This window comes from Mesoplodon mirus (genome assembly GCF_964341445.2).
Source record: "Mesoplodon mirus genome assembly, chromosome: 7".
Classification (NCBI taxonomy): Eukaryota; Metazoa; Chordata; class Mammalia; order Artiodactyla; family Ziphiidae; genus Mesoplodon; species Mesoplodon mirus.
In genome coordinates, this window is record NC_138983.1 from 131,432,375 (window position 1) to 131,444,396 (window position 12,022).

At 47.9% G+C, this 12,022-nt stretch overlaps 1 protein-coding gene across 6 annotated transcripts in view; it reads left to right on the forward strand.

The window, feature by feature from the left end:
* Positions 1-12,022, forward strand: part of GRAMD1B (GRAM domain containing 1B) — a gene marked incomplete at its 5' end in the record, with an annotated part of 165,000 nt that overhangs the window by 95,804 nt on the left and 57,174 nt on the right. The window contains one exon of one of the 6 annotated variants that reach the window (XM_082627160.1): positions 9,041-9,199. The exons of 3 other annotated variants lie outside the window; for them this stretch is intronic. Coding sequence is in view for 1 of the 3 variants with exons in the window: in XM_082627157.1 (XP_082483283.1) it covers positions 9,272-9,315 (44 nt within the window). Of the gene's footprint in view, positions 1-9,040; positions 9,316-10,736; positions 10,788-12,022 lie in introns of those variants that run through there. 2 more of the 6 variants (XM_082627157.1, XM_082627159.1) reach the window with 2 other exon arrangements.

Consider the following 12,022-nt stretch of genomic DNA (forward strand, 5'->3'; position numbering starts at 1 on the left):
TTACCATGTGTCTCGGCATGTTTCTCCTTGGGTTTATCCTGTATGGGACTCTCTGTGCTTCGTGGACTTGGGTGGCTATTTCCCATGTTTCCCATGTTAGGGAAATTCTCAACTGTAATCTCCTCAGATATTTTCTCAGGTTCTTTCTCTCTCTCTTCTCCTTCTGGGACTCCTATAATGCGAATGTTGTTGCATTTAATGTTGTCCCAGAGGTCCCTTAGGCTGTCTTCGTTTTCTTTTCATTCTTTTTTCTTTATTCTGTTCCACAGCAGTGAATTCCACTATTCTGTCTTCCAGGTCACTTATCCGTTCTTCTGCCTCAGTTATTCCGCTATTGATTCCTTCTGGTATATTTTTCATTTCAGTATTGTGTTGTTGTTCTCTGTTTGTTTGCTCTTTAATTCTTCTGGATCTTTGTTAGACATTTCTTGCATCTTCTTGATCTTTGCCTCCATTCTTTTTCCGAGGTCCTGGATCATCTTCACTGTCATTATTCTGAATTCTTTTTCTGGAAGGTTGCCTATCTCCACTTCATTTAGTTGTTTTTCTGGGGTTTTATCTTGTTCCTTCATCTGGTACATAGCCTTCTGCCTTTTCATCTTGTCTATCTTTCTGTGAATGTGGTTTTTGTTCCACAGGCTGCAGGATTGTAGTTCTTCTTCCTTCTGCTGTCTGCCCTCTGGTGGATGAGGCTATCTAAGAGGCTTGTTGTGCACGTTTCCTGATTGGAGGGACTGGTGGTAGGTAGAGCTGGTTGTTGCTTTGGTGGGCAGAGCTCAGTAAAACTTTAATCCACTTGTCTGCTGATGGGTGGGGCTGGGTTTCCTCCCTGTTGGTAGTTTGGCCTGAGGCGACCCAACACTGGAGCCTTTGGTGGGGCTAATGGCAGACTCTGGGAGGGCTCATGCCAAGGAGTACTTCCCAGAACTTCTGCTGCCAGTGTCCTTGTCCTCACGGTGACACACAGCCACCCCCGCCTCTGCAGGAGACCCTCCAACACTAGCAGGTAGGTCTGGTTCAGTCTCCTATAGGGTCACTGCTCCTTCCCTTGCGTCCTCATGAGCACACTGCTTTGTGTGTGCCCTCCAAGAGTGGAGTCTCTGTTTCCCCCAGTCCTGTCGAAGTCCTGCAATCAAATCCCGCTAGCCTTCAAAGTCTGATTCTCCAGGAATTCCTCCTCCCATTGACGGACCCCCAGATTGGGAAGCCTGATGTGGGGCTCAGAACCTTCACTCCAGTGGGTGTACTTCTGTGGTATAAGTGTTCTCCAGTTTGTGAGTCACCCACCCAGCAGTTATGGGATTTGATTTTATTGTGATTGTGCCCCTCCTACCGTCTCATTGTGGCTTCTCCTTTGTCTTGGATGTGGGGTATCTTTTTTGGTGAGTTCCAGTGTCTTCCTGTTGATGATTGTTCAGCAGTTAGTTGTGATTCTGGTGTTCTTGCAAGAGGGAGTGAGACCACGTCCTTCTACTCCGCCATCTTGAACCAATCTCTAGTGCCTGCTTTCTTGTGTAGATTTTTGCCATGGCCACTGAGCACTCACTCTCATTCTGAAGATCTAGGAAATGGAGGGATTTTCATTCTGTTTTTCAGTGTGTTTCAGAATGTCACCAAACATGTACATGACCGTCGTCTTTTCGTGTAGAGAGAGCAGTTTTCTAAATCAAAAGAATAGAGCAAAGGTAATTGGGTTAAATTAAAACCCAAAGATCAGGGAAAAGATAACATGGGATGACTTGATCTTTTCAAATTTGTTGAAGTCTCACAGGTGTCCTGAATAAACTTGTAGATGCACTTATAGTCTCTTGACTCAATTTCTCTTCTGTGAAACTGGAATAATAAGATTAAATGAGGGACTTCCCTGGCAGTTCAGTGGTTAAGACTCTGCTGCGCTTCCACTGCAGGGGGCGTGGGTTTGATCCCTGGTCGGGAAACTAAGATCCCACATGCCACGGAGCAACTAAGCCCGTGCACCACAACTGCTGAGCCCACGTGCCACAACTACTGAAGCCCGTGCGCTTCGAGTGCATGCTCTGCAACAAAGAGAAGCCACCACGATGAGAAGCCCGCACAGCGCAACAAAGAGTAGCCCCCACTTGCTGCTACTAGAGAAAGCCCACACACAGCAACGAAGACCCAACACAACCAAAAATAAATAAATAAATGTTAAAAAAAAAAAAAAACCAAAGCCTAGCTCTCACCCACACCCACACGCCCGCCAGACACTGATTTAATCGGGTACAGGGTGTGACCAGGCATTGGGATATGTAAAAACTACTAGGTGTAGTAAAGTTTGGAAATCACTGGCATAGACCATTCAGTGTGTTTAAAATTGATCCTGGCTGAAAATCTAGGACTGATGGTCAGGAACATTTTTGAAAAAGGAGATACTTAGGAGTCAGTTATTCTGTTTGGATCGGGTTATAAGAAAATTGGTAGAGAGTGTTGGCAGGCATGGTGATGCGGGCTTTGACTAATATATAGAAGGATCCCCATCCCCAGCCAATTCTCTTCCCAGTGGGCTAGGGGATAGGTCTTTTTATCCTAGTGGGCTGCATTTGGCTCTAGGGAAAGGTTTTATTCTACTAAAGTTTGACCTAACGGGTGGGCATTGTTTTAGTGGCAGTGTTGGTTTACCATAGCGGGGGATTGGTGTTAGAGCTATCTGAATCCTCATCCCTCTCTCCCCACCCTTCCGGCCATTTCTTGCTTCAGGTTTTAATTATGTAGACATCACTGCTCCTCATGTGAGAGTTGCAGTATTCATGAGATGTCTTGGGTTACAGCTGGGTCAGAGGTAATCAATATACCTATTCGGAACCCCTGACCCAGGTTCCATGGATTAAAGTCTGGGTTTGGGACCCAGAGATGGCAGAGTGGAAATCTGTGGACCATCAGTTCTCCTACATGAATGGTTCATAAAGCATGGACAAGCATTAATTCTGAAAGAGATATTTAATAGGGTCTCCAGAGTACCTGATGACCAGGGTACACCAAGTCTCTTACACTAAGAGACTGACTTAAAAGACCTTTAATGGTCCCTTCTCATATCTTAAATTCTTCGGAGACAGGTGGACCTCTCTGGACAACAACTTAACTTCTTTTTGCTCTTCCAAACTTCGTGAAAGACTGTTGTGTTTCTGTGTCCCACTTCTGCCTCCTTGCACCCCTTTCCCTCTTGGACTGCAGCCAGCTGATGGTGGCAGCATTGTAGCATGGCATGGCTGAGAATGGACTGTGGGGTCAGAAACTCTGGTTTCTCTGTCCACTGTGTCATCTGGGGAAATTATTTAATCTTTGAGATATCTCTGTTTCCTCATCTGTAAAGGAGGGTTGATGTGAGGATTACATGAGGGAGTGCATATTAAATGTATAAAATCTGTCTGGCTCATCGAGTGCTCTAGATGCTTTTAGCCATTTTCTTCTGACTGAATAACTCAAGGGCAAGGATGGTGTATTACTCCTCCAAGCTGCTTTTTGCTCATCCCTGTAGAGTAGTAATATATCAGGGAGCATCCGTCGGGAGATTGACAGCACACCAGTAAGTTGAACAGGGAAAGTTTAATGTGAAGAATCATTAACAAGTGTAAACGAGTGCAGCAGACTCTAAGGAATACGGGAATAACAGAGGTAGGGAGCAGCCACTACTCTAGGAACAACTTTGTAAGGGTGGCCCCTTACACAGGGCTAAGATTCAGAGCTCATTCTGGAGGGTAGTGGCTGTTGCCCAGTATATGGCACAGAAAGTTCCTGAGACGCTGCAGGGTGGGGCACATAAACCGAAAACCACCCATGGGATTCCAGTGATGCTCCCAGGAGGCTGGTGAACCGCTCACAGGGCACAGCTCCAGCATCACAAGGCAAAGAAGGGTGGATTTGGAGCTGAGGGGCAATGAATGGATAGCTGGCCTAAGTAAATAGGAAGGATAGAACTTACCTTGCAGGGTTGGGTTGAGGAGTAAATGCGGTATTATGATAGTAACTGGTGATGATTACATGCCAGTGACCTGGGAAGTGCCTTTTTCCTTAGTAGGTGTTTATTTATGGAAATAGCATGGTGTGGTGCAAACACGGATTTTAGAAATACTAGTGTGACCTTGGGTAAGGAGAGGCTTCTATACTCAGTTTCTTCATTTATTTGATTAGATAAAAGTTTTACAAGTAAATATATAATAAAGTAAACTACGTGACTAGCACATGGTCGAGTCTCAGTAGGTGTTAGATCTTTGTTCCTTTTCCTTCTTTGACTTACCCCACACACTTCAGGAATCTCCTAGATGCTTATGCTTCAGAAAAGCACTTGTGCTTTGGATGATGGTCGTGATAGAGTCAGGTTCACTTTTGCCTACCATTCCCCATAATTCAACAAATTCAGATCTAGTTAAAATCTTTGAAGTATTTGCTATGTAAAAATTCTTTTGTTTTTGTCGGGATGGGAGTAGGATTCAAAGATAAGACCTTATCTTTTATCATCCCTACCTCCCATTCTTGTCCACAACACTTGTTAAGCACTTGAGGTGAACAAGATGCTGTGTAGACACCGACCTTCTTTTTATAGCATGTGATTGAATGGGATTGGGTTGAATGGGACCATTTGGTTCAATTGGATTTGCAGGTATACGTTAACTTCTTTTTCTTCCCCAAGTCCTCCAGGGTGCTCTTTGGAAAGTGCTTTTGATACTGCACAAGACTCTCAGAAACCTCTTTTCCTTTCAAAAATAGAAACTTATGTCAGTTTTCCATATCTCTACGGGAAAGGTTTAATTCAGAAAAAGATAACTACTTTTACCTCAATTTCCTAAATTCGTTTACAGAAAAGCAGCTTGGGAATTTAGGCAGCAGATAGCCCAGCCGTTGGAACGCGGAGATGGAGTCCGGGACCAGGAGTTCATCTGTCCGGTCAGCTCTGTTCTGCCCACAGCGAGCGCTCTGAGGCTTAGCCAGCCTCTTCGGAGTTTGCGCTGTGCCTTTCAGGAAGGATGAGGCGAACAGTGCAATCTGTAAACAGGGCGAGTTTGAAAAGGCCCCTTCCCTCCTCATGACGAGTCAGTAGCCTTCTTTTCATACACAATTAATGGTTAAGAGTAGGACTCGGCTAAGGGGGTCTGGGTTTCAGAAACATGCTCAACTGTTTATTAACCATATACTATAGGAAGGTTATTAAACCCTCTTTCTCATGGTTTTCGTTCATCGGAAAAGCCGGGATGACGAGTACCTGTTTCTTACCATTGCTGGTAGAATTAAATGAGACCATTCACATCAGAGACTTAGCGAATTGCACTGCGTGTAGAAAGTACTCTATTTCTGTTTTTTGTTTGTTTTATTGTGTTTAATTTTTGGCTGCGTTGGGCCTTCGTTGCCGGGCACGGGCTTTATCTAGTTGCGGCGAGCGAGGGCTACTCTTCGTTGCGGTGCGTGGGCTTCTCATTGCGGTGGCTTCTCTTGTTGCGGAACACGGGCTCTAGGCTCAGGGGCTTCAGTGGTTGTGGCTCATGGGCTCTAGAATGCAGGCTCAGTAGTTGTGGCGCACGGGCTTAGTTGCTCCGAGGCACGTGGGATCTTCCCGGACCAGGGTTCGAACCCGTGTCCCCTGCATTGGCAGGCGGATTTTTAACCACTGCGCCACCAGGGAAGCCCCTGTAACTTTCTTATTATTTAATGAGGTCCAATTTGGGAGGAGCAGGCAAAGAACATTTTGGAAACTGAGGAAATATCATGCACATACCACATGCATCTTTAGGAACTGAGATCTTTCTTAGATCCAGACTCAACTGAAGGCTTCGGAATGCCTGTCTCACCACTAGAAGATATCTTTTGTTGTGTTTTTAAAAAATAGCTATTTTTAAAATCATACTGATAATAATTTTCATTTATTGGATAGACACTGTGTCAGATACAGTGAAAAGCTTGTTATTTGTATTTATCTCTCTTAATCCTCACACAATCCAGTAATATTCTGTTATTTTTGTGACTACTTAAAGAATTTAAAGTCTGAAGCCAGAGGCTAACTTCAAGGGTCACAAACTTAGTACAGTAAGTCCCCTACGTACAAACGTGTTCTGTTCCAAGAGCGTGTTCCTAAGTCCAATTTGTTCGTAAGTCCAACAAAGTTAGCCTAGGTATCCAACTAACACAGTCGGTTATATAGTACTGTACTGTAATAGGTTTATACTACTTTTCACACAAATAATACATAAAAAACAAACACAACAGTGAAAACATTTTTAATCTTAACAGTACAGTACCTTGAAAAGTACCATAGTACAGTACAACAGCTGGCATCCATGGGCACGTTTTCCACCTTTAAAAGTTAACAACTTGAAGGTTCGTATGTAGGGGACTTAGTGTAATTGAGAGAACCAGCTTTTGAAGTCAGGTTTGTCTGATCTCTGCGTCTGCCCTTTTAACCCATTGCTGTCAATCTGAATCATGAAGATACTGATACTATCGGGCTATGTAGAGCTATTTCAGAAGAAAGGTGAAATCTGTGCATTTTATAGCGGAAGAAGCAAAGCCTCCAAAAAGTCAGTATGATTTGTCCAAAGTCACAGAGTAAGTGAATGGAGAAGACGAGACAAGGGCTCGGGCCCACCAGCCCTTTTGTTTACTGTCTTAATGGAGGACGGGACAGTCAGTGCAAGGATTTTTACAGATACCTGTGCTGTACCCAGTACTCCTAAGAGTTGGAGGGACACGAAGGTAGTTGCCTACAATCTTCTTAGGGAGATAAAACCAACAGAATGAACAACAGAATCTACAATTAAGGTCTAAATCCTGTACCACAGTTAGAAGCTCAGAGGTGGAGGATGTAGCCAGCTTCTCCTGGGTGCTTTTTCATACCTTTATTTTAGTCTTCCATTTTTTTCAGCCCTGTAAGAGAGGAAATACCTATTTTTGGCTTTTTCAGATGAACAAACTGCATCTGAGAAGGAGGTGGCGGGGAACTTGGAGTCACAGAACCAGAAAGCAGCAAAGCATAGCTTTGAATGCAGATCTGACCCCCGAAGTCCGAGATCTTTCCCTGGAGTAACAGAAGGGGAGGTGGGTGGGTGGTCCACAGCGAGGTCATCATTTCAGAAGAGGTGGGAGTGGGACTTGACCAGACAAGCGGGGGTGGGTAGGACTGGGGCAGTGCTTGCGTCCCAGGGCGTCGCCAGCACACCTTTCTGTGGCGCTGAAATCCCTCTAGGTAACTGAGGTGGGACAGTTACCAAACCTAGGTGCCTCCTAAACACCATGAGGCTGCTATTCTCTCAACTGGTTGCAGGTAGAAACAATCCTAGAAAGACCTTTCTTTTTTTTTTTTTTTTTTTTTTTGTGGTACGCGGGCCTCTCACTGTTGTGGCCTCTCCCGTTGTGGAGCACAGGCTCCGGACGTGCAGGCTCAGTGGCCATGGCTCACGGGCCCAGCCGCTCCGCGGCATGTGGGATCTTCTTGGACCGGGGCACGAACCCATGTCCCCTGCATCGGCAGGCGGACTCTCAACCACTGCGCCACCAGGGAAGCCCAGAAAGACCTTTCTTGATGAACCTGTAGGGCTTGGCAATCATAGAGTGAGACTTTTTGCCAACAGATGCCCAAGAAGTATTAGCTCCCAGCCTGAGTCTGGTGAGCAGGACACAGGTGGCGTTGATGAATTATAGTTATTATTCACCTTCAGCATGTTATCCTGTGCAGCTGCAGCAGGCAGACAAAACTCTGCCCTTTGGGGACATCCAAAGAGTGAGAATGCGTAAACCAACACTTTGCTACTCAAAGTGTGGTCCATGGAATAGCAACATGGACATCGCCTGGGAGTTTGATAGAAAGGCCAACTCTTGGGCCCTCCATCCCTCCCACAGATACTACATCAGAATCTGTGGTTTAACAAGATCCTCAACTGATTAAAGTTCGAGGAACACTGAGCTAACCGTCACCATTGTTTTTGTTGTTTTGGGCCCAGGTTTGGGGTTCCTTTGCTTCTCCTCTCAAAAGATGACGGTGGTACTCAAAATTCTCACAGTCATACTTGGGGTGTCATGGGATTTCAGGTCAGGTGATCTGGATTCCCAGCTCAACCTTTCTTGCCGTGGGGACCCTCCACCTTTCCAGGGCTCAGCATGCTTACGTTAGTTGTCGTAACAAGGCCTATGAATATGATTGTTGTGGAAATCAAATGAATTAATGTGAGTGAAAGTGCTTTGTAAGCTGTGAATGACTTTCACAGTATTCATTACTATCCGTGCTGAATAGAATACGCCTCATCTGAAAGAACATTCATCTGGGGGCTGTTTCAGGACTAGTGCTACATTCCAGTGGATGGACAGGGGGAAAAAAACCAATTTTTGGAGGTGCTGCTTAGAGTTTGAAAACTCAGATGCCTGTGCTTTGTCATGAATGTAAGTGTTTTACCTGTTAAGGGTCTGACCTGCAGGTATCACGGTCTGCTGCCTTGGAAGTCGGGGAGGCTGCCCTGAAGAGGCCGTTGCCATTTTCTGTTAAAGATTGTGGCCTCCAGTGCCGCCTTCCTCCTTTCCTCTGTTGCTGAGGCTCAGGCAGTAAGAGCAGCTGTCATCCTTTGAAAGGTGCAAGGCTCTATTCTGAGCCCGGCACTTGTGTTTTGATTTAGCATCACCTCCTTGATACAGGTTGACCTAATAGGCAACACCTGGGAAATAACTGGTGGCAGCGAAGGGAGCAAAGTCTCTCAGGGGCATCATCCTGTGTTTTGTCAGATTTGGGGATGGAGAGGAAATAACGCTCGTCGCCCCAGCGGCCCTGTCCTCCAGGACGGCATGAATAATTGAGAGCTGGCAAGCTGACTGTGCACCAAAGAGTTGCGTTATGTAAAGCGGCAGGCGGCGGGGTGTGCGCGCGCGTGTCTGCGTGCGTGTGTGCGAGTGTGTGCGCGCCAGAGGGGTGCGTGTCTGAGTGTGTCTGTGCGCTATGCGCGTGCGTGCAGGAGCTCGGGAACAGCTGTCAGGGAGGGAGTCCGAGGGAGAGAGAGAAAAGGAGTGAGGGCCGGGAGACAGGGGCTCGGCGTGGCCGCACGACCACACCAAGCACCGGGCCGCAGGGGAGGTGGGGGGAAGAAATTCAAGGGGAGTCACGCTTACAATTCCAGAGCGTTTCGAAACAGCAGAGAAAGGAAGCTCACCCAGCTTGTGAGAGCCCTGCCCCCGCCGTTAGCCACAGGGCTGTGGGATGGTCATGGAGGTGCGTGCCCTCCGGCATCCTCAGGGCCCCCCGCTCCCCGCCCCCTCCCCCCACTGCCCAGTGCATGAATGAATGAGCTCTGCCCTGCGCTCCACTACCTTCCCAATGGCTGCCAGGTTAGTGCTCACTCGTGCTGACGCTTGTGTGTGTGTATATGTCAGTCCATCTTTGTTTTCTCCAGGCATTTTTTTGGAAGGGGCGCCTATGCAGGGGTCGGGTGGGGGACCTGTCTTATCTGGCTGTGTGCTTTTTCCAGCTGGCGCAGGCGGCTGGAGCTGCAGAGAACACAAACCTTTCCCGGCTCAGTAAATCCGGAGTCCATGTTGTTTGCTTCTGTTCTGTGTTGGGGGATCTGAAAGCAGCCAGCGTGACATCATGCTGCAGAGATGCCACATTCTTTTTCCTCCCCGGCTTTTTTCTCTCCCCCTTCCTCACCTCCGTCAGAGTTACACTGCCCCCATAGTAGCACTTCCCGAGCTGAGCTTTGGAGCACTGGAGGGTGGGCCTGCTGGTGGAGGGAGGGGTTGGGTTGAGGCTGGTGGGGTCCCCTTGGCCAGCAAGACTTATTCAGGGTCCTCGAACTTGGAGAAAAGAGGGCAGAGGGTTGCATTAGCGGTGCGTCACGGAGAGCTGGCCGGAGCTTCTGGGGGAGGTGTGGACAGGCCATGTGCTCCTGTTCTCCACCCACCGACTTAGCTCTGGGCTGCCCCTGGTGGGGGAGAGGTGACCAGAGCAGTGGTTAGCAAGGGAGGGGAGGCGGGCTGGAGGGTTAGAAGGCAGGCCACCCTCTCAGATGTAGACACATCCGGCTCCTCCTGCAGGGAAGAGCCCTGGGGACGGGTGGATGGGTCCAGCTAGCAGGAGGAGGGCACCAGAGGGGAAGTCAGTAGCTCCCGTCTCAGGGAAATAAAGGGATTTGTTTATTCTTTGGCTTAGCCAGCATTTGGCTCAGAGATTTGCCATGTGTTTTCAGAAAATAGGTACCCAGTGGCGGGGGGCCTTACTCCCCCACGCCTCCTTGTATTGTTAGTTATTTGCTTAATTTAGGTAAGTGGAGGGTAGGGGAGGACTTGAAGCTCTCTCTCCCTGGGGACTCAGCCAAGCACCCAGCCAGGGCTGGGGAAAGGGATCTTTGCCTCTTGACTTTCTCTGACACTTGTTAGCAGATCGCTTCTGTGGACACTGCCTGGCCCCTCTGCGTCCCGCCACTCCTCTCCCGGCAGCCTTAAGGTGGGCATGCTTTTCTCCTTTGCCTTGGACCGCACTCCATAGGTTAGCAAAGTTCGGGATGGGCTGGAAAGAGCTGGCTTTGGAAGAAGGGAAGAGGAAGGGACGTTCTGGGGAGCTGCCGTTGGCAGGAGAGTGTCAGTGTCAAGGCCATGGACGGTAGTACCCCGTGGGGAGAGAATGAAGGAGTGGGAGCCTCTGTCATGCTACCTGGAAAAAAACCCCTCCTCTCTTTCCTGGCCCTACACATGTCTTCTGCAGGCGGCAGGCAGCCTGCAGCCCATTCCTTCCACTGTGGAGTCGTCAAGCACAGGTGCCTTGTCGGTGGGACACAGGTACCCTCCTCTTCATCTTGACGGAGGTGAGGCAGACTCACAGAACAGACCTTTCAAGGTCACACATTTTGTGGGACTAGGGTTTGCTAGCTGTTTCGGTAAGGGGCCAGAGAGTGAATACTTTGGGCTTTGTGGGCCAAGCCATCTCTCTTGTAATGTTTCGTACAGCGGAAGCAGTCACAGACGTATAAGGATGAACGCACGTGGCTGTTTTCCCAATAAAACTTTATTTATGGACTCTGAAATTTCCCTTTCATATAATTTTCACATGTCACAAGACATTCTTTTCTTTTTTTTTTCCCAACCGTTTAAAAATGTAAGAACCATTTTTAGCTTGTGGGTCACACAAAAACGGGTGGTAGGCCGGATTTGGCGTGTGGGTCGTAGTTTGCTGACCCGTGAATTAGTCCTGATTTGAGCGGCCTGATAATCACCTGAGACCTCCTTAAGAAAGTGTGAAGGGCGTGAGCAGCCTTCACTGTGCACGTGTTCGCACACACGCACCCTTTTATTCCGGTGACAGATGACACAGGGCTGGATTCAGTTTTCCTAATGGCCTCAGACAGAACCTCACAGTATTGCTCTCGGCCAGCCAGGCGGAACCTCATCTTTTCTGTAAGTCAGGCAGTAAGGGTCCAAGGAGCAAATGTTTGGACTAGAAGGAGGGAAAATATTTGCTAAGGACATGACACCTCCAGAGTCTCTTAAGGGCTGTGGTTTTGTATCTGGCCTGGAAATATGCATATAAACGTTCCGAATTGTAGTATCACCTGAGTTGGGCTGAGGACTGAGTGGGTTCTTCTTCGTCCCACTGGAACGTGGGTTTGTCTGGTTGGGGGAAGGAATGGTGGGGGCGGGGCGGGTCCCTTGTAGGGATGCATACATACGTTACACGTGCACGCGCTCTCCTTAGCCTGGAGGCTGTAGCCAGAGACTCATAAGAGAAGAGTGACTAATTCCAGAGTCCTCTGATTCAGAATATGTCTCCAAAAATATATGTTTGCATTCTGATTTCCAGAGTACATGGAGTGATGGTTCTGCTCTATTCTGAGGTCATCAGAGCACTTCTTTTCCATCCTACAGCCATTTCTGGGCTCCACAGTTTAAGGGGGATTGAGATGAACTGGAATTCGTTCAGAGGAGAGTGAGCCCAGTGGCTAAGGGATCCATAGTCATGCTGTGTGAGGGATGGCCAGAGGGACCAGCAAGTCTGGAGAAGAAAAGACTGAGGGAGCCTGAGAGCCACGTCAAAAGCGCCATG